At 46.1% G+C, this 25,058-nt stretch overlaps 1 protein-coding gene across 1 annotated transcript in view; it reads right to left on the minus strand.

Moving 5' to 3' along the window:
• The window catches only part of CLIC6 (chloride intracellular channel 6), a 40,531-nt gene extending 20,896 nt beyond the window's left edge, over positions 1-19,635 (minus strand). Inside the window, exon 1 of the mRNA XM_012782936.2 lies at positions 17,920-19,635. Coding sequence (XP_012638390.2) covers positions 17,920-19,254 — 1,335 coding nt within the window. The 5' untranslated portion in view covers positions 19,255-19,635. The remainder of the gene's footprint in view (positions 1-17,919) is intronic.
• Positions 19,636-25,058: the final 5,423 nt, after the last annotated feature.

The following is a 25,058-nucleotide window of genomic DNA, read 5'->3' on the forward strand; positions in this document are numbered from 1 at the left end:
ATTGTCTAGAAAAAAACCACAGTCTGTCAAGATGGTCTTCCCCAGGGCCAACTTAGAAGAGGTCATCAGCTCCAATGACCCCTAACCTCCCCACAAGTTGACACTATCTGTTCATTTCCTCACACACAGAATGAAAATGTCCCTTTTTATGGCCTTTCTACACCTTTCTAGAGGTGACACCATCCCACAGGTGTTTGATGAAGTAACAAAGCTAGATGAACACTCTTGTCCCATCTTAATACATTTCATTTTCTAAAGATATGCTCATCAGATCTCCTTCCAAAGGGTCTGTGGCAGTTTTGAGAAGCTGTATTAGTTACTCCAGCTGGTCACTGTGGCTATGAAGGGTACCCAAATGCTAAAATTAAATCATCTGGAATACTGAAAAGTAGCAACCTGGGAAACTGGGAAGATTCAGATGGCTAAATTGAAGTTCTTAATAGATCTCATGGATGACATGTTCGTTGAAAACTTTTGATTCATTTTAAAGGACAAAGAGAACAAAAGCCACCTGTAGTCAATTAGGTAGTCACTTTCCACTGCAGTTGTCTTGCTAACTGGGATAACTTCAACAGAATAGCAAACAAATGAGCAGCTCTTAGCACAAACACAATTGCTTGTAATGGAGAGACACAATTGCATAATGCACTTTGAGACCACATGTCAGATCAACGGTATAGTGGGAGGGTATTTTTATTTAAATGTAAATTTAGCAAAATTTGCCCTATATCTTCATATTTAAGAAACCTAAGCCATGTGAGGCTGCTGATTTTCTCTGACACTCCCTTTTCTCCCGGCCATGGAGATTTAAAGATGAGCCTGTATTATTAAACCAAAGCCTCTGGTTTCACAAGCTTTAGACACAAACCAGCCTGACATTTTGCATTCGTGAAAGGAGATGAAAGAATCAACAAGGACTGCATAAAAGCATATCATGTGTAAAATAGGAAAAGTTGGCTTTAAGCTTCAAAAGCAGGAAAATCAGAGTCAGATTCCAAAAAAAAAAAAAATGTGCAGGTTTTAGGAAAAATATAACAATGTTATTAGCACTATGTTCAGAGGGGCAATTTTAACAATTAGATTTCATTTTTGCATCTCCTTGTAGTCTCTGAATTCTTACTAGAATTCTCAAGTGTTCCTAGATCGTGGAAAATCAATTTGCTAAACTTGCAAGTTCTTCATCAGTGAGCAAAGACATGTTATACCGCCCTGTGGATGACGGCAATTTAAAGGGAGAGCTTTTAGTATACTTTGGACGTCACAGAATTATCGGGAAGCTTTGCCTACCCCATTTCCCACTGTCAGTGCCTAAAACTATAGTCCATGGCCCGACTCGACCCACACAAAGGGAAGGCCCGGGGCCCAGGGCCAAAGAGGATCAACCACTCTCCAAACAAGGAGAAACACCAAACTGGCTAACACCCTGGCTTTATTATAGGAAGACTTTTCTGAGCCACATGCTCTTTTTGGCAAATATTGCAACTCCCTCCCCACCCTTACCCCTGAGAAAAGACAAGGAGGGGACTGATACTATTTCCGGATTCCCTGTCCCTGACCCAGCCTGAGATCAGCTTCTCATAACTGTCCACAAACCAGTCAAGGAGCAAAACAGTCAAAGCCTCCTATTTTCAAACGGGGCAGTTATGCTCAGTGACCAGGGAACCGGTGTCCCTAATTTGCTGCACATCGTGCAGGGGATACAGCAATCCATGTCAGGGTGACGAGCCACTTCACTGGCCACATGTAGATGGACATGTTGACTACACACGGGTGGAGGCTGGGATTTTCTACATACGTCCATTTGTTACCCTAAATCCAATCTAGACAAGTCCAGCAACTTAGCAATTGCCATATTTCAGTCTTGCGTTAAGAGGCAAAGCAAAGCAAGGCATATAAAACTGGAATTCAAAGAAGAGGCAACAAAATATTACTTTCCACATAGAATAATTTGCAAATATTTGACAATAAGGGTAATCGGCTGTGGTCCGGGGAGATACAAAGCTCCAAACAAGTTCTCATGATCCACCCATAGGAAACAGGCTTGGAAAATAATGCAACAATCTTTTCCAAGAATAAAAAAGTTGAAACTTCTCTCATTTCAAGACCGGAGAGCTCGAATTAGGATGACTCATAAAAGGGAAGAGAAGAATCTGCTCGGATGACATGATATGGAGCAAAGAGCATGATTCCATGCTGTGCCGAGGTGAATCAAAATGATAAATGGTGTAAGGAAATGTCAGAGCCAACAAAGACATGGGGATGTCTCAAAGCTTTTGCCAAACCTAAGAAAGTGAATTCAAAAGGAATATCACCAGTAGTCGTCGCAGTCCCCAGAGAAAGTTCCAGAACGTCACGTTTGCCTATTGCCATGGGGAACATTCATACTCTGATCTGTGCTGGTGGGGGAGGGGGGAATGCAGTGACCCTGGACTGGTGCCAACTAACCCCATCGTCACCAAGATCAGCCCAGCCCAGATGGTTCTCAGAAATAAGAAGAACTTCAAGTCCTACACACCACATGAGACACTGGTCAGGCACTTTCCATGTAAGAGAATGGACCAGAAATAAAACGTAGCAGCAAATGATTATAAAAAATCATACTCAGCACGGACAGTGGGGCACGAGGCATGTGATCTGAAATATAAAGACCCTGGAAGCCGTCGCAGGTTTAATCTTCCCCCACCTCCCAGTCCCCAAAGGAAAAACATCATTCTTTTGTCAAAGTCCCTCCCGACACCAGTTAATCTGGGTTTCTTCGAGGGGGTGGCCTCTTGACACACACACGTGTCTGCTGGGTTGTGTTGAACGCCAACAACTTCTTCCTAGCAGCAGGTCTCACCATGACCACTGGAGGTGGGAAAAACAAAGGGAGGTGGGGAGCCCAGAAGTGCACACCCTTCTCTCTGCCCTGCCCTCTCCCCGCACCGGGAACTGCAGCCCACATGGAAGAAACAGGGGATGTCACTGCAGAGACGCATGTGCAGGCAGAGACTTCCCCGGGCACGGAGAGAAGGAGCCCTTTGCCCTCCCTCTGAAATGGGAGAGAGCTGGCCCACCTCGCTCCTCCCACCCCACACTGAAGGCGACTTTATACAAGTGCCCTGATCTATGAGGAAGAAAGCTCCTATTGGAATAAAAGCAAATGACTTATTTTCCTGCCTCTGTGAGAGCTCTCGTTAACTTGTCATTGAAACAAAAGCATCTACACGGATAAGAGAGTAAGAACATTCAGGGGATGTGAAGGGCAGGGGGCAGGGCGCTCTGGGCCTTGGGTATTTCTGACTCCCCAGTGGGCTGCATGCCTGAGCCTGTCCAGACCAGCTTTGGGCATCACCTAAACCGGTCGTGCTCTGGTTCTCTGGCCCCTGTCTCTGTCCAAACGCACAGTTAACCGCAGGACGCTGGCCACAGAGACTCTTCAGCAAACACTGTGAGAAGAGAGAGCTAAGGTGGGCGTGGTTTTGCACCGTCTTGCCTGTGAGTCTGTACAATAAAGGAAAGTTCTAACTCAAGCCAATAAGGTCCAAGAGTAAAAACAGCACAAAATGCTGGGTGCCCCAAACCAAGAAACACAAAACCTCACTCTGAAACACAAAGTTGTGCAAAAATAATAAAAGATTTTATTATAGACTTGGAATGCTTAATAATGTTCACTGAATCAATGAATGCAGCCATGACCCTATCAGACAATCAACAATCCCCAAAGCATGTTGACAGCACTGCTGTGTGTCGTTGACGTGGCAACACATCCTCAAGGTGGAAGGGACAGTGACAATGGGGCAAAAGGAGCGGGCCCACCCAGACAGACATCAGCTGTGGGCTCCTACTGCACTGCAAGCATTCCGAAATCCCACCTAGCACGGACAGTGTTGGAGAAATACACAGCCGTAAACTCGTTTCACAAATTCTTTGTGAATAAGTTGAATGATTTCAAGGGATTTCTGACTCTTTCCATTTTTATTCAGATGCCACTGGTGCAGGCAGCAAGAACTTAATAAATAATACCCTACAAAACTTGAAAAGCTAAGTCACCAAACCCACCAGAATAAGGTATGCCATAGGCTTACAGTCCTGAAAATCTGGACTGCATGCAAAAAAAATTCTGGCACTAAAATATCACCCACTGATACCTCTCGGGGAGATGACATTCTTAATAAGTGATCACATTCCTAGAAAAGATGGCATGTTAGTTGAATTTGTATATTGCCTGATTTTGCCACAGCAACAACAATACAACAGAGGTTTATATTTTTTTTTGCCAAGGGCCAAAGAAACGTTTACAGAAATTTCTAATCAACCACAAAATCGGGGGAGGAGTGTCCTAGGGACACGAAGTGTTCTGAAGGATACAGAAACGACTTGAGAGGGCAACAGAGAAAACTTGGGGTAAAACCAGTAGAAACGTAGCAGAGAGTGCCAGTCTGCACCAAGTTCCTAACCAATTTCGGAATTTCCATAAGGGGCAAGGACGCATTCTCAGGGCTCATGGAATACAGCAAAAAGGCTTCTTTCTCCGGGGAGATTCTCATATTGCAGCTGTCGGAATTTGATACCCTGCTGGAATTCTGGAATTCCTCCTGAGAGGGGATGGGAAATCAGTCCCACTGCAGCCCAGTGCTGAGACCGGCCGCTGAGGCCGGCTCAGCTCCGTCCCTGCACACTCTGCCCCGGCTTTTCTCAGCTCAGCGCCACTCTCCCTTGTTCCTGTACAGTTTGGGCCGGAAAACTCCTTCCTCTTGCTTAGGTGTAGGATGGAGCCACCTGGGGTGGGTGGGGCCGTTGAGCGGGCGAGGGGAGAGAGGGGCAGGACACTGGGGACGTCTGTGCAGACTCTGTAAGGCGTCTGTCCCTTAGCCTTGCTGCAAGGCAAGGGCAAGTCTAACTGCATGGAAACCACCCGGTTGTCCCCTTGCACTCTGTCCCTTGTCTTCCCTCGCCTGCCCTCTAGTGGGGCAACAAAATAGCCAGTGAGGACAGCAATGACCAACAGAACCCGGTGGCAGAGATAAGGCTCCTTGCTCAGTAAAAACCACACCATCAGATGGGTCCCTCTCTTGCCACACTGAGGAGGAAGGAAGGGAAGGATGGCTGTGACCTCCTTTTCATGTCTTTGTTGATATTGTTCATTGTTATGACACTAGCTTGTCCTATGACACCAATATTATGCATCACACTTCTTGTACATCTATAAAGGAAAAATGTATCATAAGTACAGCAAGACCTATTTGAGAAAAGAAAGATTGAATCTTTTTTTCTTAAATGCATAAAAGTCCACACAGTGGATAACACCTTCTAGATTGACTTCGTTTGCACACCCAAGCCATGCTTTAGGGCGCCTGCCTCCTGCAGGGTGGACTGCAGCTCCACTCCAATGCTCATTTCCTGTGCATTAATGGTAAAAATGTCTTCCCAGAGCCTCAGTCCAGGCCATAAATCAGGTTATGCTCCACCTGTATACATGCATCTCGCCCTTCATGTCTTTCGAACTTAGAAATAATTTCACTCATCATTACAGTTAGATCCTAAGAAATACACTTTAGATCTTAAAACTTTTCAACATAGATCTGAACTTTTCAAAAAAATAACCCGCTAATCCTAAACGTACCCCCAAGTATGTATAGTATTTATTCTTTTCAACTATTGTAACAATTAATTTATTATTTGATGGATTAAGTGGTTGAGTACCCTTGACCCACACTGCTTAATTACTGAACCACTTTGCTCTTAGCTTTAAATTCTAGCAGAAGGCTTAGTTATATTAGTTCTCATTGTCACAGCGGGTGGCATCAAGTCATAAGAAGTCCAGGAACAAATGAAATGGCATTTGCCATTTATTCTTATACACGAATTATGCTTTAAAAACTCCAGGGCTATTTTTAATCCTTATTTAATAATATGGCCTGATACCAACTGAAGCTTTTACATGGAGATGAAAAGCTTATTTCCTTGTAAAATTCTCACAAGGAATTATTACAACAAAGGAACATCTTGTTCTAGAAAGCCTGCTTAATAATGCAGCCTGTTTTTATACACCCTGGTGGTTTACGTTCTTGAATGACAGAGTATTCCAATCCCTATAGTGACTCAAAAGGGGGAAAATGCAGGCACTAAATGGAAGAACTGGCTCCAGGGAGCCTCCTTTCTTTCCTCTGCGTTCCCCACGTGGAGCTGCCTTCAATCCACTCCACACCTCCCACCTGGCCCTGTGTTTTCATTCACCCGGATTTCACCAGCTTAGAGGAGATAAAAGACACAACATGTCCCAGTCACCAATTGCTGCATAACAAATCACCCCAAATTGATCAGCCTAAAATTATCTATCTTATTATATTGCATGACTTAGTGACTCAGGGACTTGAGCAAGTTTTGCCTGGCTGGTCCTCCTGTTCTATGAGGCATTGACAAAGGTCACTCAGTGACATTCAGCTGGTGGATGGGCTGTTTTGGAGGGGTCCAAGACAGCTTCGCACATATCTGGTCCCTTGCAGAGATGGCCGGGAGACTGGGCTCAGTTAGGACTGTCAAATGGAGCACATACAGGTGACCTCCAGCAAGGGTGACCACAGGACGGTCAGTGAATGAGGCAGGAGCTGCACAGCCTTGCATGACAACAATCACCCAGGATCACTCTCACTATATTCTACTGGTTACCAAGTAGTCGGGAAGGTCAGGCCAGATTCAGGAGGAAAGTCAGACCCCACTTCTCACCAGGAGTGTCCAAGAATTTGCAGCCATGTAATTCTTTAATCCACCACGCTATATGATTCCAGGGTGTGCTGAAATGCTCAAATCCTTTATTAATATGATTAATACTTTGCTAACTTGAACTGGTTTAAGAAAACTTTGGTAGTGTCTAAAAACAATGGAGTCATTTTTTTTAAAACTCAGCAGCAGGCAGAGTTCCACGCCTGCAATACTTCCTTTAACAAACCTCAATCTCTGGGGAGTGACGCAGCAATCTTGCTCTATTGCTGCTACTTATGATTCAAAGAATCACGCTGTATTAGTCTAAATGGCAGTTAATAAAAAAAGTCCCCTCCACATCTGACGTGTCGATACCTCTGAGTTTTCTTAAGCATTGAATTCTCTGTTTGGAGAGTTAAATGACACAAAGAAGCCATCGAGCACAAACCCGAACGTCATCCATGGGAATGGAGCGGAAGGCATCCAAGCTGGACTTAAAACAAAGGAACCAAAGCTGAGAGAGAGATTAAGTCTTTCCAAGGTGCTTTGAACTCGCCTCTAAGGCCCTGACACCCAAGACACCAACCAAACAAGTGTAATTTTGTTTTCATTTAAGGAAAACAATGCGTCCCTGAGTCTCCAAACCAGTAAGTAACACCTTTATTCTGTGCAGCCTTCAAAGCACATGACAGCTGTGATGTGGCCAGCATCTCAGACACACCAAGTGGCCATTGTCCTAAAGGCCCCATCGGAACATCTCCATGTGTCCCCAGCCAGGGAAGAGAACAGCGACCTCCCTGCTCTGACTTCCCCATCCCTGCACCACCCCCCAGGGCTGGAGGAGGGTGGGGAGCTGCTGGGGCATGCAGGGTGCATAATGAGGTTCTCCCTGATGGTCTGCACAGTCCCCCAAAGGGTGGGGAAAATACAAGCACAGGGCCCCGGGCAGAAAGGGTCCAGGTTCTCTCCTCTCTCAGTAGTTGGCCACCCTCTCCAGCAGAAGGTCCTGCGGGCTGGAAGGCAGAATCCATCAGATTAATGAAAGAGGCCCGGACTGGCCCGTCTCTCCAGGACAGCTCAAACTCGCACACTTGGGAACAAAAAGGGCGCCCTGGGACGGGTAGCTCCTTAATCGGAACTGTGTTGTTTCTCCTTTGTAAACATAAATGCTGCTTCTTAGAGATGACAAAGAAATGACTTCAGAAAGAGCACGTGGAGTGATCCAGGTCACATCTCAACGCTGTCCTTGCTGGTGTACTATCATGACAGTAATTTATCTTCCTCCCCCCACCCCGATTTTGGTCTTCAGCTTTATTTCTTACTATAATCTCTGGCCATAGAAACAGAAGGGGGAAAACGATTTTTCACACGCCACATACTTTTAACAGTCATTAAATGACTGTGCTCATATAAAGCCAATGTCCATAAACACAGTCTGACTCGTGAGACATCACCGGATTAAGTGAAAAGAAGTTATGAGATGTAAAATTTACATCCTGCAAAATATATAATTAGAAACTGATCAGCCAAACCTTTCCTTTCCACCTGATGGAGTAGCCGTTTGTACACAGCTGTCATTCACGTATTCATCCGTTGTGAGGATGTGTAGACACATCTATTCATTTTCCAAATGGAGGGAATTTCAGCAGACAGCTGGCCTCACGGTCAGAGATCTAGAGTCTAAATCTACCCCTGACAGTTGTCTGGGGGGGGGGGGTTGTCTTCCCAGCCTCTCAGCCTGATCATCCCACTTGCTCCAGCAAGCCCCTGAGGTCCTGAGGACCTGAGGTCCTCTTCCTCATACCACATGGCAACCATTTCTTTCTGGACCACTCTCTAGGTTGAAGGCTCTAGAAAAGCAGCATTTGTCTTAATCACTGTTAGACCCCCAACCCCAAGCTTAATGTCTGATACTTGGCAAGTAATTAACAAATATTTGTTTTACATATACACTTGGGCCCAAAACACCACTTGGTAGTTTGGAAGACTGAGAAGCAGCTTCCACTGCTCCCTACATCAATACACTCGACTTTTATGTGAATGACCTGGCACAGAAGGGAGAACTAGTCAATTGGGGAGAGAGTCCATAAACCTAATGAAAATCTGGAATTGGAGAATATTTTTCAATCTGATGATTTCTTACATGCACATATAAGATTAGACTTAACCCTTGCAAACTGAATAGTTATATATCAACAGAGCTTGTGTTTTTCAATAGAACTAAGCCCTCAAAACCTTCCAAATTATTTTTCCAAATGATTTCTGACATTTGAGTATTTCAGTTCTCCCGCTCATTAAACAGAAGCTACGGATGGGCCTCATCACCCTTAAGAATTCACTGGATCTCTGCAAACAGGATTTGTCATCATTTTCTATGAATTTTGGTCAATTCTTTGAACAGATGGGAGCATCTGGCTAGAAGACACAATATTTTGATATCACTGCACCACAGATAACATTTTCACAATGGTTTTGATCTGTGGGGAATCAAATTTATTCGAGTAGTTCGCACACCAAGATGGAAGTTCCATGTCTTACATTTTCAGATTGGGTAATGTAGCCATGAAATGCCCCTGCTATCTACACAGTTTCAACTTTGTTTGGACAGAGTTCTTACCATGTAGCATGGAGTTCAATTCTGAACAGAGGTGTACTTGATACAATGACCTGCTAATTAAAAATAAAGGGAGGAGGGCAAGGCTAGAAATACCTGATCCCCCAGGATTTAAGAAGTTATAGTATACAAAGTAAAATAGCATTTAAAGATTCCAGTAAATGAAGTTGGAGACTTTAAGTGTGCCACCACAGTCTATACTTTGTTTTCCCTTCCATCAATTGCAAGAAATTACTAAGACTAAGAGGATGAAGTACTCCAGTGCAAATAGTCAACACAATCCTGTAAAGAGCATGGCACTCTTTATAAGACACATACAACAGACATAAGTCTAATTTCTTTAGTATAAAAATCAGGAAGAGTGGGCCAAAAGCCCATTCGAAAAGTGCAAAGGACCTAAGCAGCCAGCTCACAGAAAATCATACACCGATAGTTTTTAAATATATAAAAAGTATATTCAACTTTGCACATAATAAAAGAAATGCAAATTAAATGACAAGGGACATCATTTCACCTCTCAGATTCAAACTGTTTGATATCACCTGAGCGGAGAAGTTTGGGGAAATAAGCATGGCACTGGTACAGTATCAGAGAAACATCACTTAGCACTGCCTCTTTGAAGAGGAAATTTGGTAAAGGTTATCAAAATCTAGACTATGTGTATCCTTTCCCCTAGCAATGCCATCTCTAAGAATTTAGCTCCCATGTATTATTATACATCTGTGAAGGGATATTCGCTACACCATTGTTTAACATATCAAAAAGAAGAAGCTACTTAAACATCTATCCATAGGGGACCGAGTATAGAGTAAGCCCATTTCACTATGAAATTTTTAATAAGAATGTGAAAGAGCTCTAGGCAATGATACAGAATGATTTGTAACACACACTATTAAAGGAAGAAAGTAGCATATGAACCAGTGTATTTCCAGGGTACTATTTTTTGTGGAGAAAAAAAACAATAGATGTTGTGTTTTTCACATGTGTCCCCAAATTCCTTGACTTTCCTTTTAAGTGGTGGAGCCTCCACTGCACTCTCCTTGAGGGCTGGATTTAGTGACTGGTTTCTAATGAATAATAAAACAAGGCAGAAGTAACAGTGTGTAACTTCTGAGACTAAGTCATAAAAGGCATGATGGGTTTTTCCTTGGTCTCTCTCGGAAAAAGCCAGATGCCACGTTGCTAGGACACTAAAGCAGCCCTCCGGGGAGTCCCAAGTGGTAAGGAACTGAGCTTCCTGCCAAAACACATGTGAGTCAGCCACCTTGGAAGTGAATCCTCCAGCCACAATCAATCCTTCAGATGAGACCACAGCCCTAGCCAGCATCTTCACTGCAAAAACTTCCCAACTAAGCAGCTCACAAAGTCCTGACCCAGAGAAACTATGAATAATAAATATTTGTTGTTTTAAGTTTCTAGATTTGGGATAATTTGTTACACTGCAATAGATAACTAATACAGTGAAGATACATGTTTGAATATGCACAGAATATCTCTGGAAAGATATTTTGTGATTATCTCTAGGAAGGAAAATTGGGAGGCCTGGGCCTCATGGGTAGAAAAAGATATATTTTCAGTGTATTATGTCATTTTATGTTTATGCATTTTTATTACCCTAAATTATTATCTTTTCAAAAAAAATTGGTAAGTACATTATACAAAATCCCATGGGCTACAGGAATGCATTGTACTAAACTGTGCATAAATATATTTCATCTATATTTCCTTTTGACTTTATATAAAACAACATTATGGACTTGACAGGCAGAAAAAAATTCTAACTATATATAAGATGTTTCGTGTCTTCAATATTTCTCACTGACTGTGATAGAACCTGCCAGTTCTGTGTTCCACAGCCATTCCCCCTTCTTCTTTCAAAATAAAACTCCAATTTTGTGAGGATGGCAATGTAGGTAGCCCCAGGTGATGAACCTAAATAGGTCTAAGCTAGGAACCAGCAAACTTTTTGTTAAAGGGCCTAATAGTAAACATTTTAGGCTTTGTGGCACAAAAAGACTCTGTCACAACTACTGAGCTGTGCTACTGTGGACTGAAAGCAATCCTGGATAATATGTAAAGGAGTAAGCACACTGGGTTCCAAAAAATGTTGTTTATGGGCACTAAAATTTGAATTTCATGTATTTTTCATATGTCACAAAATATTTTTTTTTTGCTATATTTCAATCATTTGAAAACATAAAAGGCATTTTCAGGTTGTAGGTGGACAAAAAGAGGTGGCAGGCTGGATTTGACTTGCATGCCAGAGTTTGCTGACCCCTGGTAGAAACAGATCTTGTGATCCCATTTCCTCGTGCTTGGGAAAGATCTGGAGATGGCCGGGTCCCAGAACCCAGTTCTAGCCAATGAAACATAAGGGAAAATCTGCTGCTAGAGTTCTGGGGAGCACTTCTTGATGAAAGAGAAGTGGGCATAAGAAGAAAGCCCCAGCCCTTCCCCACCTTCCCGCCTGAGACACTGCTGGTGAGGATTTGGTGGTTGAGGCTAAGGCATCCTTCTTTTCAGGACACAGGGAGACAGAGCACAAAGAACCGAACTGTACCCTTCATGACATGGGAAAGGTGCTACATCCAGCTATCTCTGGTTTTCTTGTTGTATGAGAAACATAAACTCATGTTCAAAGCCACCTATTACTGGGTGATCTAGTAATTGCAGCCGAACACACTCCTAATGACTCCCCAATACTAAATACCATAGTGTAGTACCCCCAATACTAAATACCATAGTGTAGTACCCCCAATACTAAATACCATAGTGTAGTACCATCCTGGGGCAAAAATATTATTTGTAACAAGCACTTAGAAGGTGCCAAATTGTGAGCCCATTCCCCACCCAACTCAAGAGTTGGGTGGTTCAAAAGTTTAGCGGAGCAGAGGGTCTCCCATGCAAGAGCAAGGGAGGAAATTAATAAATTGTCTTAAATTCAAGACTGGGAAAATTTTATAGCGGCACTAAGCAGAAAAGATTTTGCACCGACACTTCCAAATTAAAATGCTGCTTGGAGAATGAGGAAACGGGGCCCTCAGTGTGAGCACGGACTTCCCCCAAAACAGACTTGGATACTGTTATCCTGCGGGGAGGAGAATGGGGTGCCAAAAGCATAGGTGCCTTCCAGGAGCTGTCTATGTTGTGCAGAGAATATCCCCCCACCCATGCCCAGACATAGGGCCCAGTTTATGACTTGATATGCAGGCAGGTAAAAAAGCAAGAAAGTTAATGCTGGGAACGAAGGAGTTTAGAGGATTCGTATGTCCATCTCCCCAACACTTGGAAAACCCTTTTCTTTGCCGACTGTGATAGGAGTTCAGAGAATGATAGAACAAAGACAGCCCATTATAGAAAATCTTGAAGAACCTGCACCAAGGATTATCAAAGGGCCCCACTCTCTGTGGACCAGAAAGGAAAATGGTTATGTCTCCCTGAATACAATTAGATCGATAACTGCAATATTTAGTGTCAACCACTGTGTCTGCAGGTGCTCCTGCTGCATGCTCATGCTCCCTCCCTCCTTCCCTTCACACCAGCGTGAAGTGGCATCAATCATGCACCAAACACCGTGCCAAGGGCTTCGAGAACAACGGTGGGCAAAACTGCAGAGCAGTGCAGGCGTCCAGCCCAGTGGCCACGTCATAGACTCGTGGTGCGTTATGCTGCTCAGTAGCTGTCTTCTCTGTCGGGTGGTAGGCTCTGGGAGGGCAAGGACCTTGTCAGTCCTGCTTACCAATGTGTCCCCAGACTATATCACGGTGTCCCCCACACAGGAGGTGATAGATCCATATGTACTGAATTAGCAGATTACCCTAAGGCATGGAGCAGAGCTTGGCTTTTATGCAGTCCTTCAACTCTAGGTTTTATGTAGGTATCTAAAATGAAAGGAAGGATTTACATGGTTAAGGGACCCAGTGTGGCATTTCTGAAGGTGTCATATGGGGTTTAGATACTCCAAGAGGGAGGCTATGAGTGGGCCCGGTAGAGAAAGGCTGGCCGTGGGAAACCCAGGACACAACGGATGTGAGGGAGGAACTCGAGCTGAAGGTGAAGCAGCACTTTTCTCCCACGAAGCAGGTGGCCCATCAGCCCAGACAGAGATGGCAGCTGTGACTTGTGCACGTGGCAGGAAAAAGCCTCATGTTCCCAAAGCCCCTGGCATCTCATAGCCCTGCTGCCAAGAGGTCTTCATGGGGGAAGGTGGCTCTGTTCCTCTCACAAGGATACATTGGACTGGACCAGGGCAGTGGGGAACTGGGCTCGTGTCCAGGTTGTGCCTATCACTAGCTGAGTCTCCTTGAACCAATCAGCCGTCCCCGACCACCTACCTTGTGCCACCGAAATGCACCAGTGGAGGGCCCACCAGAGCCCACTGTATGCAAGAGGTTAGCAAAACATCACATTCTACCTAGTTCCACCCTCAATAACTCTGTACTGATTTCAGATTTGTAATTTGCAAGGATGTTTTATAAGACACTCAGAAAATAAATCAAAAAATGTTCTTAGGGGAGAATTAATGTCTCAGAAGTGCATCTTTGCTCATTTCCCTTCAGAACACACAGTTATGAAAACAACATCTCCTTTCGACTCCTCAGAGACCAAGCCCCACAGAACAGGTCTCGACATGCTTTCTCTAGGCGACACGCACATAGACAGGCGCAGCCCACTGCGCCACCAGGAGCCCAACAGACAGGCCCAGTTCCTGGCAAGCTCCTGTCCAGCCCAGTGGCTCGCAATGCTTGGAAGGCTCTTTTGTTTTTCCCTTGGCGTCTCTGGGTGACAGTGCTTATCCAAAGGCCATGTTCTTATTGAGTTTTACTTTGTTCCATCGGGCCTCAGTTTCACCTCTTTGTAGAACCCAATTGTGATAGCAAATGCATGCTTTTGAGCTCAGAGATAACTGCACGTTAACAGTCAGATATACGGTGTCCGAAACACTGTTTGAGAAATTCTGGTCCAAGATTATTTATGGGTCACACTGAGGATTTTTAAGTGATGTAAAATTTGCCAGGAAATCCGTATCTCAGACTGTCCCACCCAAGGACCCTGAGTCAAACTGCACACGCTGGGTTAGAGAAGCCAAAGCTATAAGCAAGACTTCCTTGGTGACAAAAATCTCCACCACTGCTGAAGTCCCTAGTTTATGCTTTGTTGTTCGTATTGTGTTAATTGGTATTATGCCATTACCCTTTGCTGTTATGAGTAAAAAGGAAAAAAATCTTTCTTGCTAAATATATTAAAAGATTACCTTATAATTTTGATGACAAATAATTGACACTTTCTTTCAGAAAACAAAACTAAAAATTAGCATAATGAGCAATTAATTTACCACAAAATAATTCAAGGAGGCCTTCCTTGACCTGTTCCGTATGTCCCTGGCTCTTTTATAAGAATACATCCTTGCATACTTATAGAATAAAACAAAATGACATATTAATAACATGACAATTCTCATAAAGATGGGGAATATAACCTATCAGGCAGCTAAAACTAGAAGCAGGTTTGAGGCAATTATTACTATGTTACTAGGTAGTAAATCAAAATGTTCTGGTATATTTGTGACCGATATATTTACTTTTAAAAAATAGGAATAGAATTAAAAGTTAAAAGTTTACAAGTAGAATATGAGCTAATTAATTTTAAAATCTGCTTGCCAGGCTCTCATATGAAGCCTAGAGGAATGCTGGGAAGAATTATCACAGTACTCTCCTTACAAAACAGCTCTGTGAATTCTGCACTCCAACAATGCCATAGAAAATGCACCATGAAAATTCACCATGAGCACTTGCCTTGACATGTTTCCAAAACCCAAGTCAGACGTCCACTGTGGAATACAGAGTCCAGATAAAATAGAGCCCGGAGAAGGAATCCAGAAAAGGCTAAATCTGTCAAAGAAATCCTATTCTGAACAAATTTAAGGATTTTAAATCAAGTATTACAAACTTGGAAAATATGGTCCTAAAGGTGTTTTGCTTGTTTTCTGCTTTGAGGTCTTTTTTGTTGTGTGTGTGTGTGTGTGTTTTTTAAGGGAATGATTCGTAGGATAAGAAGAAACTGAGGTGCCTTATCAATCTTATGAGGCACTTCTTAAGTGACCCTCAGAAGTTAACCAATGTCACTGTGTGACCACCTGTCAGTTTCCTTAAAGAAAGAGAAATCGGTCCACAGCTGAGCACCAGGTCCATCACAGTAAAGCATCATGGGTAGGCTGCCCACCGTGTGCCCCTTGTCTTCGCCTACACAAACCACTTCTGAGCAGCAGCTGGGAAAACTAGTTGTCTTTAGTTTTCCTAACATTCTTACCCCCAGAGAATGGAGGTAATTAGGTATCTAGAGGGATTTTCTCTAAAAAATAAAAAAAAAATTAAAAAATAAAATAAACAAATAAGGAAGGGGTGGGATAGGAAACAGACTGTTTATAAAAGTTAGGAAAAGTCTATTAAAGTCTATTAAAGTTTATGGGACTTTACCATAAAGTTACATCTTGCCAAGCAGATGTAACTAACAGCAGGAACTTAGATTTAAGCTATGCTTATTTCAAGCCAGGCACTTTTCTGAGTGCTCCATTGTCATCTAATTCTAGAATCCCCACAATAACCTCAAGGGCTAGGTCCTATTATTGTCCTCATTTTATCAATGAGACAAAAAAGGCAAAGAAGGGTTGAGTAACTTGCCCAGGGTCACACAGCAAGAAAGTAGCAGAGCCAGGATTTGATCCCAGGCCCACTGGCTCTGAAGTTTGATCACCGTGATATTCTAGCTCATGCAGGCAGCCACCCATTCAAGCCTCCGTCATATTCATGCAGTGATGAATTTCACACAGTCTGGGAAGAGATAAAGCGTGCAGACGGCAGTGCCTCGACAGCAGGACACCCAACACACACAGGGGTTGGAAGAGCCTCCCCGGAAGAGATGATGCCCCCCCCAAAGCTTGGACACGCAGCAGATGACCAGGCAGAGGGGTAGAAATGAGGGAGGGGGGAGAAGCTCCATTCAGGCAGAGGGTGCAGCATGCGCAAGATTTCAAGGTAGGAAGGAACGTGCTCTCTTGTGGCAAGGTAGCATGGGTGCAGCTGGCACAGCGGTAGCATGGGTGACAAAGGGTGGGGACACCTAGCAATGCCAAGAGAAGGCCAGAGAGAAAAGAGGCAGAAACAACATCACATCACCATCGTGGCCTGCCTAAGAGTAGGGATTTAGCCGAAATTCTGCAGGGAACAACTGAAGAATTTTACACTAAGAAACAAAGCAATCAGATCTTGTCCTCAGCTCCCTGGCTATTACAGACACTGGCTGGGAGAGGGCCAAGAACTGAAGCACGGAGACTCCTTAGGAGCAGTCACTGTATCTCAAAGCTGCAATAAGAGGCCCTTTGCTGGAATCGCACAGCCACGTGACCAGAATGAAGGGCAAGGTTTCACACCCAGGCGATGGAGAAGAGCAGATTTGGGGCGGCACAGCAGAGATGCTGCAGCTCTTCGCTAGGGGTGGTGCCCTCAGGTTGTGTCCCAGGGTCTTGAAGATGCTGAGAGAGCCACCTTCTCACTAGCGAAGAGACGCAGGCCCACTCTCCCCCGGGTCCCTCGCCACCCAAACAATTCTCGGAGTTCTGCTATTAATCACTCTGGGAGCATTTCCTTGTACTTATTAGAATTTGCTCACATTTCAGCCAGAAAGGGTTAGGCGGTAACTGGCTTCTATAAGCCTGAAAGCATTTCTGAAGGATTATGACCCAATGTGTAAGGCACATTCTTGACCTTATCATCTCCAGCTTTTCTGGGCCTGGCCGAAGGTCTTCCGCAAAGGCTTTTTTTAAAAAAAAAAAAAAAAACAAAGATCCTGGTGTGAACCACTGCTGGACTTTGTCCCCACATTTTTCATGCCTTACGAAAAAATTCCTGTTTAAACTCAAACTTGCTCAGCTGTGTTCTCCTGCACAGAATTCTTGCTCTCTTCCCATGTGAAGTGGGGTTAAACATATGACATACAGGCAGATGGTGTTCAAGTGACCAGCATCTTGTATTCTTCCCAAATAAATGTTAAAATGTTCAATAAATATTATAATATGGAAATAAGGTTCCACTTTCCTCCTGAATATACATTATTGATTCTACCAAAATGAAATACCTTTCTGGAGTTGAAAACCACTGGCCACCTCTGGGCCTCTGAGATTCCACTCCAGAAGATATTTCTACTGTCGAACCTCCCTGTCTGCATTTGTATTAAAGTTTCCCTTGGCAGAAATTCCTTTGGACGCCAACAGGACTGCGGCTTTTCCCCCATCCCACCCCCACCCCTTTTGGTCAAGTCTTTAATACCCTCCAGACTAGGAGGGCCAGTTAGGATTTTCAGGACAAAGGACAGTGGGATGCTGGACCCACATCCTCACTCCCGGCCGCCCTGACCCCGACCTCTTTGTTGCCAAACCGTCATGGTCAAGTCTTGCACCAAAAGCTCCTGAAACTCTTAGTGAAATCTCTGCTGTTCAGGGAGGAGAGCTGGTGACAACTACTGTCCCGGGGGTGCCCTCCCTGCGTGTGCCTCTCTCTGGGATCTAACTAAGACCAAGACCAGAAACGGGAAGGCCGTCCAAGAGTCGGGAAAGCGAGATTTACCTTGACGAAGAGGGTGATGTCGTGCTCCTGCCCCGGGGACGCCTCTCCGTCCTCCCCGCGGCTGTTCACTCGCGACGACGCGTCGCCCTCCTCCGCCAGGTGGTTGCTGAGCTCGGCCTGGGGCTCCGCGGCCGCCTGCGCGTCGGGATCCGGGCTGCTGCGGGGCGGCTCCCCCGCGCCCCCGGCGGCCGCTTCCTCGCGCGGCCCCTCCGGGCCCGGCTCTGGCCTCTCCTCTTCCTCCTGCGTCTCCTCCCGGGGCCGATCTGCGGCCCCGTCCTCGCCAGCGTCTAAGCGCCTGTTTCCAGGGACCTCTTCCTCGGACCCCTCTGTCCCCAAGGGCCCGGTCTCCTTCGCCGCGTCCCCCGCAGCGCCCACCGCTAGCTCCCCGGGGCTGCGCCCACGCCCACCGCTCTCAGAGGCTGCGACCTCCATCGCCTCGGCCTGGGGCGGGGGGCTGCCGTCCCCTCCGTCCTGGGGCTCACCCTCGACACGGGGCGGCCCTCCTGCCGGCCCCTCGGGGTCCATGCAGTCCCCCACTGGCGCCTCGGCGTCCGTGCTATCCCCGGCCGGCCGCCCGGCATACATGTCGTCCCCGGCCGTCCCGTCCGTGTCTGTGCAGTCCCCCGCCGGCCCCCTAACTTCTGCGCTGTCCCCCGCCGATCCCCCGGCTTCTGCGCTGTCCCCCGCCGGCCCCCCGGCTTCTGCGCTGTCCCCCGCCGATCCCCCGGCTTCTGCGCTGTCCCCCGCCGGCCCCCCGGCTTCTGCGCTGTCCCCCGCCGGCGCCCTGGCTTCTGCGCTGTCCCCCGCCGGCGCCCTGGCTTCTGTGCTGCCCCCCGTCAGCCCCCCGACTTCTGTGCTGTCGCCGGACGCCACGGGCGCGCTGCCTCCCTGCGCCTCCGGCCCGCGCTCCGCCTCCCCCTCGGTGACCTCAGGGTCCAGGGGCTCCTCCTGAGCCTCCCCCGGGGCCTCGCCCTGCGCGCTGCACTCGTGGCTCGCCTCCTCCACCTGCTCCCCGCCCTGGGGAACCTCAGCGCCCTCTGGGGCGCCCTCCCCGGCCTCCGCCTCGCCCTGCGCTCCCCCTGCACCCTGCGCCTCGGACTCCCGGGCACTGCCCGTCCCAGGCGCCGATTCCCGGGCAAGCGGTCCGCCCGGTCCCCCGCCCCCTTCCTCCTTCACCGCCACGGCCGCCCCGCCCGCTCCGTCGCTCGCCTCCAGCCCTGCGGTCTGCGGGCCCGTGGTCCCGGGCTCGCCAGGTGTCTCTACCTGAAGCGCTGGGCCCTCGGCCGGACCCTGGGGACCCAGGGCGCCCCCCTCCGGCTCCGCGGCGTCGGCCATATCCACAGATCGCTGTCCTTAACCCTGAGCCCTCCCTTGACTCAGCTGAGGGGGCTGGTGGCGCTGGGCAAGGGGCGGGGTGCCAGGGGCCGCTGAGCCCCCTTCCGAGAGAGGACACCCCGCCCCGGGCTCCAGAGGCGAAGGTTTAGCTGGGGCTCTGGGGCTGTGCTCCAGACGCTGGGCCAAATCCGCTGGGCCCCAAGGCACTGCGCCCCTTCCCCCAGTTTAAGGTCTCTGGATTCTTCCTCCACCGCTTGAGTTTCTCTCTAACGCTCCTCTGCGTCCGGGACCCCAAGCTCGGCGCCCAGGCCCGGAGGTGTAGTGCGAGGCTGGAGAAGGCTGCTTGGCTCCTGCCCCCTTTGAAGTGCCTGGTCAGGCCCGCTGTCCTGTGTCCTAGGGTTGACCAGAAGTCCTTGGGGCCAACTCCATCCCCCTGGGGCTTGGGCGGGGTTTGTCTTGCCCTCCTCCCCCAACTTTGGGTGGCCTGGGAGCCTGGCCAATGACAGCTTTTCTTGTGGATTTTAATGAAAAGATCCTGGTTCGACTGACCGCTTGGGTGTTTTCTGGAACAGCTTCAAGTTCCAGAGTCATTTAAATCACCCCCCAAACACACCCTCTGACACCCGAACACGATCCCCATCTTACTCCAGGAATGAAGCCTTAAGCCACTCCAGCACCCAACTGAAGATGTCCGCCTAGTGCCTGCTGTCCAGGAGCAAGGGTACAAACCCTAGAGAAAAGCAGCAGGGGAGGCCACTCTGGCTGCCTTCCAATTTCTGTAGTGTCCTCCTGAGAGGTTCCAGAGGCCCTGAATATAGAAACACAAGAAGCCAGTTGAGTCCCTCTGACCAGAGATGCTCCCTGTTGTGTATGAGGGGCCTGCCACTCAGTGCTGCGCTGGGAAAAGGTTATAGCCTTCATCTATCTCCCTGGTCCCTGAAGAATCTAAGAGTCCGTGTATCTTGTGGATGCTCCTATAATTCTAATGCTAGAATTCTCGTGCTTCTAGTGCTCCTAGAATTTTAGTGCTTCAGCCTCAAAGATAAGGGCTTGGGGAGCTGGAGATGGAGAGAAGAAAATCCAAGGTGTGAAAGAGGGAGCCATGGAATTCACTGGATTAGGAATCTTCCAGGATCACAGACCAGATACCTTCTCCTTACGAAAGGAAGTTAATGGTGGAAATTATGTAGCAAGCTATGAGAACCAGGCTAGATCTTGTAGGTTGCAGTAAGGAACTGGCTTACCCAAGATGGCACTTCCGATAAATGTGGTGGAACAGGGGTCCCAGCTTGAGATTGACTTGACTTGTCAGGCTCTTAACAGCTTTGATACTTCCCTGAGACACATGAGCCCCTCATGCCCACAGAGTATTCTGTACTCGTTGCAAGAGGTGGTGGTGTCTTCTCTGTGGCCTGGAGTCACACATTTGGCCATCACCAGGATGTCACCTTCTATTATATTCCCATTGCCCATCACGGATGGATGACAGAGCAGGAGCCCCGGGACACCCAGCTTCATGCCACCTTTCTCCAAGGTTGTGCCCTATTTGGGAAGGAACAGGTCAGAAGCTTCATCATCACAAAGTGACATCTACTCAAAGCATGGCACCCACACAAGTGAGCTCCAGATGAGCATGTCGGACACATACCCTATTCTGTAGAAGCTCTGGACACCTAGAAAAGGAATCCTGCTTTGTTCACCAAGACAAGAAAGCAACCATCACCCTTATAGAAGGGTGGCATAAAGAAAGGTAAAGCAGGCACACATTCAGCTCCAAACAGCAAACACAGCACACGTTTACAATTTCTTACGCAAACCCTGGGATGTCAGATGTGTTTCAGAAGACAGAATTCTTAAAAAGATGATTGAACGTTTATACTGTATATTATGTGACACAGTGCACCACCCTGTGATCAAACACATTAATATTTCTGCAGCGACACAGAAGAGCATCCCATTGGGTGAGACACAAACCATGCATAGCTTCAGGGTCACCACCAGATGAACGCAGGGCAGTCTGGTTTTGCTTCCCGAAAAAGCTTGCAGTGTCCAGAGCTTTTTAGGATTTCAGAATGTACAAAAGACATTGAGGGCCTGTGCGCCGTTGAAGGGCTCTAGGTTTGTTTGCACTGCTTGGGAAAATGTGAGATAAGTTTTATATGTATATGACTTTGTCCTGAAAAACAAACCAACTGTCTCCAGTGCTCTGCTACCACAAAGAACCAAATTAAAGGCATATACTTATGTCCATAATATTCCAAAAACTTTAACTCAAGCAAATTCGATAGAGAGAGGTCGTGGATATAGGAGGACTTGTATCTCAAGGTTTTGAGCTGAATGAGAGATTACTGGCTACAGTCTGCAGACAAGGCACAGTCACAGGCAAAAGGCTGTTGACTGGGCCACTGGGAGCTGGCCCTGGATGGTGTCTTTGTAGGAAAACAATACGAATAAAGTTTATTCTGTCCTAGCAACTGATCCTGCATATCGCACAAGGTCGTTTTATGTTATAGGCTTCAGATTTATTATTTTATGGGGCTTAGATTTATTTACTCCTATTGGCATGGGCTCTCAAAATAACACCATCTGCCTCTAGAATGTAGAATCTTCCGTGTTTCAATGCTAGTCTTAGTAAGCATTTTAAAATTTTCCTATCACATAATTTTATAATTTCTTTGATTTTTCTGTACTTAAATAATGTTTATTTCTAAAGGAATACAATCTGCTCTCACTTCACAGGCTGCTGGTCTCCCTGGAAATCACAAGTCCGACCATGTGGCTTTTAGGTTCAAAATCTTTCAAATTTTCCTGTCTCACACCAAGAGAAAGTCAGGTCCTTGTGTATGAAGTATGAGGTCCTATAAAATGAGGGAAGCACAATCTCTTTCTGGCTTCATTTGCTGCAAGACTTCCCTGGCTCCTAACACACCAGCCTGCCCGCTGGCTGTTCCTAAGACTCATTGCTCATGCTCTGCCCAGATGCTCCCTAGATCCTCACGCTTCGGTCTCTGATTAACCCGTTTTCCCAATTTTAAAACAAAACCCTACACTCTGGCATCCTTCTCTGCCTTATTTTCCCTGTAGCAGTTACCGCCATCTGACATAGGATATATTCTATTTATTACCTATCACCCCAGTCCCCCCACACTATGATAGAGGCTCTGTGAAGCAGAGGTTTTTGTTTGTCTCTGCCCAGGACAGGACCAGGCACATAGTAGAAGCTCAACAAATGTTTCCTGAGTGAATGAACACACACACAAGCCTTCACGGACACACATATCAACCTGAACCAGTTTTTAAAAATAACCTTTCTGAATTTGTTTTATACTTCGGGGGACAAGTTAATGTCACAAGACATCCTATTCCCAGAAATTCCTATCTACTGACTTTGGTGAATACTTCAGTAAATCCTTTTAATTATTAGCAAGGGCCAAGTTAGTTCATATAAAGGAACACAAAAGGGAAAACCAAATAAATAGCGTCGTGAAGGTCGCTATGAAGTTACTCAGAGATTTGCACGTCTTAACTTGGCCACCAGCACTAGATTAGCTATTTAAACACCAGGGAGGGTTAAACAGAGGTGACAAATTCAGGGATGGGTGACAAGAGATGAAAGTTTTGATAATTAAGTAGCTTTAAATAATTACAGAGTTCTCCTATCATGGATTATTAGGAGTCATGAAGCAGGAAGAAAGAAAGAAAACCTTAAGGGCTTACAAACAATTTAAGGGTTTTTTGTTTTTGTTGTTTTTCCAAAACGAATAGATTCATTTCCATAGAGATACTCTTTTTCTCTAGCAAATATCTACTCCTTTCAGAAGAGCCTTTGAGACTGTAAGGTATCTATGACAGTCAGGTCATGGAATAAGCTGCTGGCTGAACAAAGGCCCTCCTTGTATGGAATTTTCTTCAAACAGCTGCACCTTCTAACTACAAGTGGCTACAAACCCACTTCTCAATCTGCCTGGCTTCGCTCAGTTACTTGGTAAGGCATGTCCAGTTAAAAGAAAGGTATCACTGCAGAATAGACTAAACTAACCAGCAGGGATTGCAATGTCTAGACACATTTTCGGTTGCAATGATTGGAGGTCGCTACTGGCATCCAACAGGTAGAGGCAACGGCTGCTACTAAACATCCTGCAATCCACAGACAGCCGCCCACAGCAGAGAATCAACTGGCCACGATCAAAACCTAAGTGCACACACAGGAATAACATTTACTGGGCGTTGGGCAGATGGGAGTGGGGAGGAAGGGATGAGTATATATATACATAATGAGTGTGGTACGCACCATCTGGGGGATGGACACGCTTGAAGTCCTGACTGGGGGTGGGGGGCAAGGGCAACATATGTAACCTAAACATTTGTACCCCCATAATAGGCAGAAATAAAAAAGGAAAAAGAAAAGAATCAACTGGCCAAAAATGTCAATAGTTGTGTTAGAGAAAGGCTAGCCTCCCACCAGCCCCCTAATTATAGGGTCTTCCATAGAAAATGCCTCAATCCAATGGGTTGACTCTACCAGGAGCTTTGAAGCTGTAGATGAGCCAGTATATTTTGAGGGGGGAGAACCCATCACCCCTTAAAACACTTCATGAAGATTGCCAATGAGTCCTGATAAGAAGCTCTTTGAGATGATGAAGAGATTATAAGATTTGCATCTAGAAATCTAGGCTCAAATCCTAATTCTACTGCTTACTGGCTGTGCTATTTTGAGCAAGATACTTACTAGTGATAAACCTACTGCACTGGGTTCTTCTGAGTGTTGAAACGGATAATATACGGAAGTGGTTTTTAAGCCATAAAATTTCTGCACAATTTCCAGGTAATATTAATAACTTATCTGCAAGTAATGGCTGGTCCTATTATAGTTTTTCACTTCCCAGATATTAAAATTGATCTCACTCTTCTGTAGTATAGGAACTATTTTTTGAGACAGAGTCTCACTCTGTCCACCCAGGCTAGAGTGCCGTGGCATCATCATAGCTCACAGCAACCTCAAACTCCTGGGCTCAGGTGATCCTCCTGCCTCAGCCTCCCCAGTAGCTGGGACTACAGGCACATGTCACCATGCCCAGCTAATTTTTGTTATGATTATTTTTTGTAGAAACAAGATCTCACTATTGCCCAGGCTGGCTTCAAACTCCTGACCTCAAGCCATCCTCCTGCCTTGGCCTCCCAGAGTGCTAGGTAGGAAATTTATCTAAAATATTAATCCCTGTCATTTGTCCAAAAGCCACCATCCATGGCCCTGAGCTCCCATCGAAAAATAAGGGTTTAAAAAATTCAATTGTTTAAACTTCGATTTTTTCAATGAAACACTGGAAAAAATCGATAGGTGAAGCTAAAGAGAAAGGATGGCACTAGAGCATGCCTTGCCCCAGTATATCCAGGAAACATCTCTCACCTGCCAGGAGCTAGGTAAGCTCTGAGTGCCTAAGAGGCGTACAAGATGGCCATTCTGGTACTTTCCAATCCATTGCTTTTACTATTTTACCTGTGACTACAAGTCCATGCAAAAGTGCTCACCACATCTCAAAATTAATTCTACATCTCTATATGATATAGTCATGAAATTGTCACCTAGAGAGACCATTTCTATGCTATTCGCAGAATTAAAAAGACATACCCATACATCCATCCATCTATTATCCATTCATCCACCTATCCATCCACTCATTTACCCAACCATCCATTTATACATTATCCACCCATACATCTATCCATCCACCCATTTACCCAACCATCCATCTATACATTATCCACCCATGCATCTATCCATCCACCCATTCATTTCTTCATCC

The sequence above is a fragment of the Microcebus murinus genome, chromosome 1 (genome assembly GCF_040939455.1).
Source record: "Microcebus murinus isolate Inina chromosome 1, M.murinus_Inina_mat1.0, whole genome shotgun sequence".
NCBI classification, from domain to species: Eukaryota; Metazoa; Chordata; class Mammalia; order Primates; family Cheirogaleidae; genus Microcebus; species Microcebus murinus.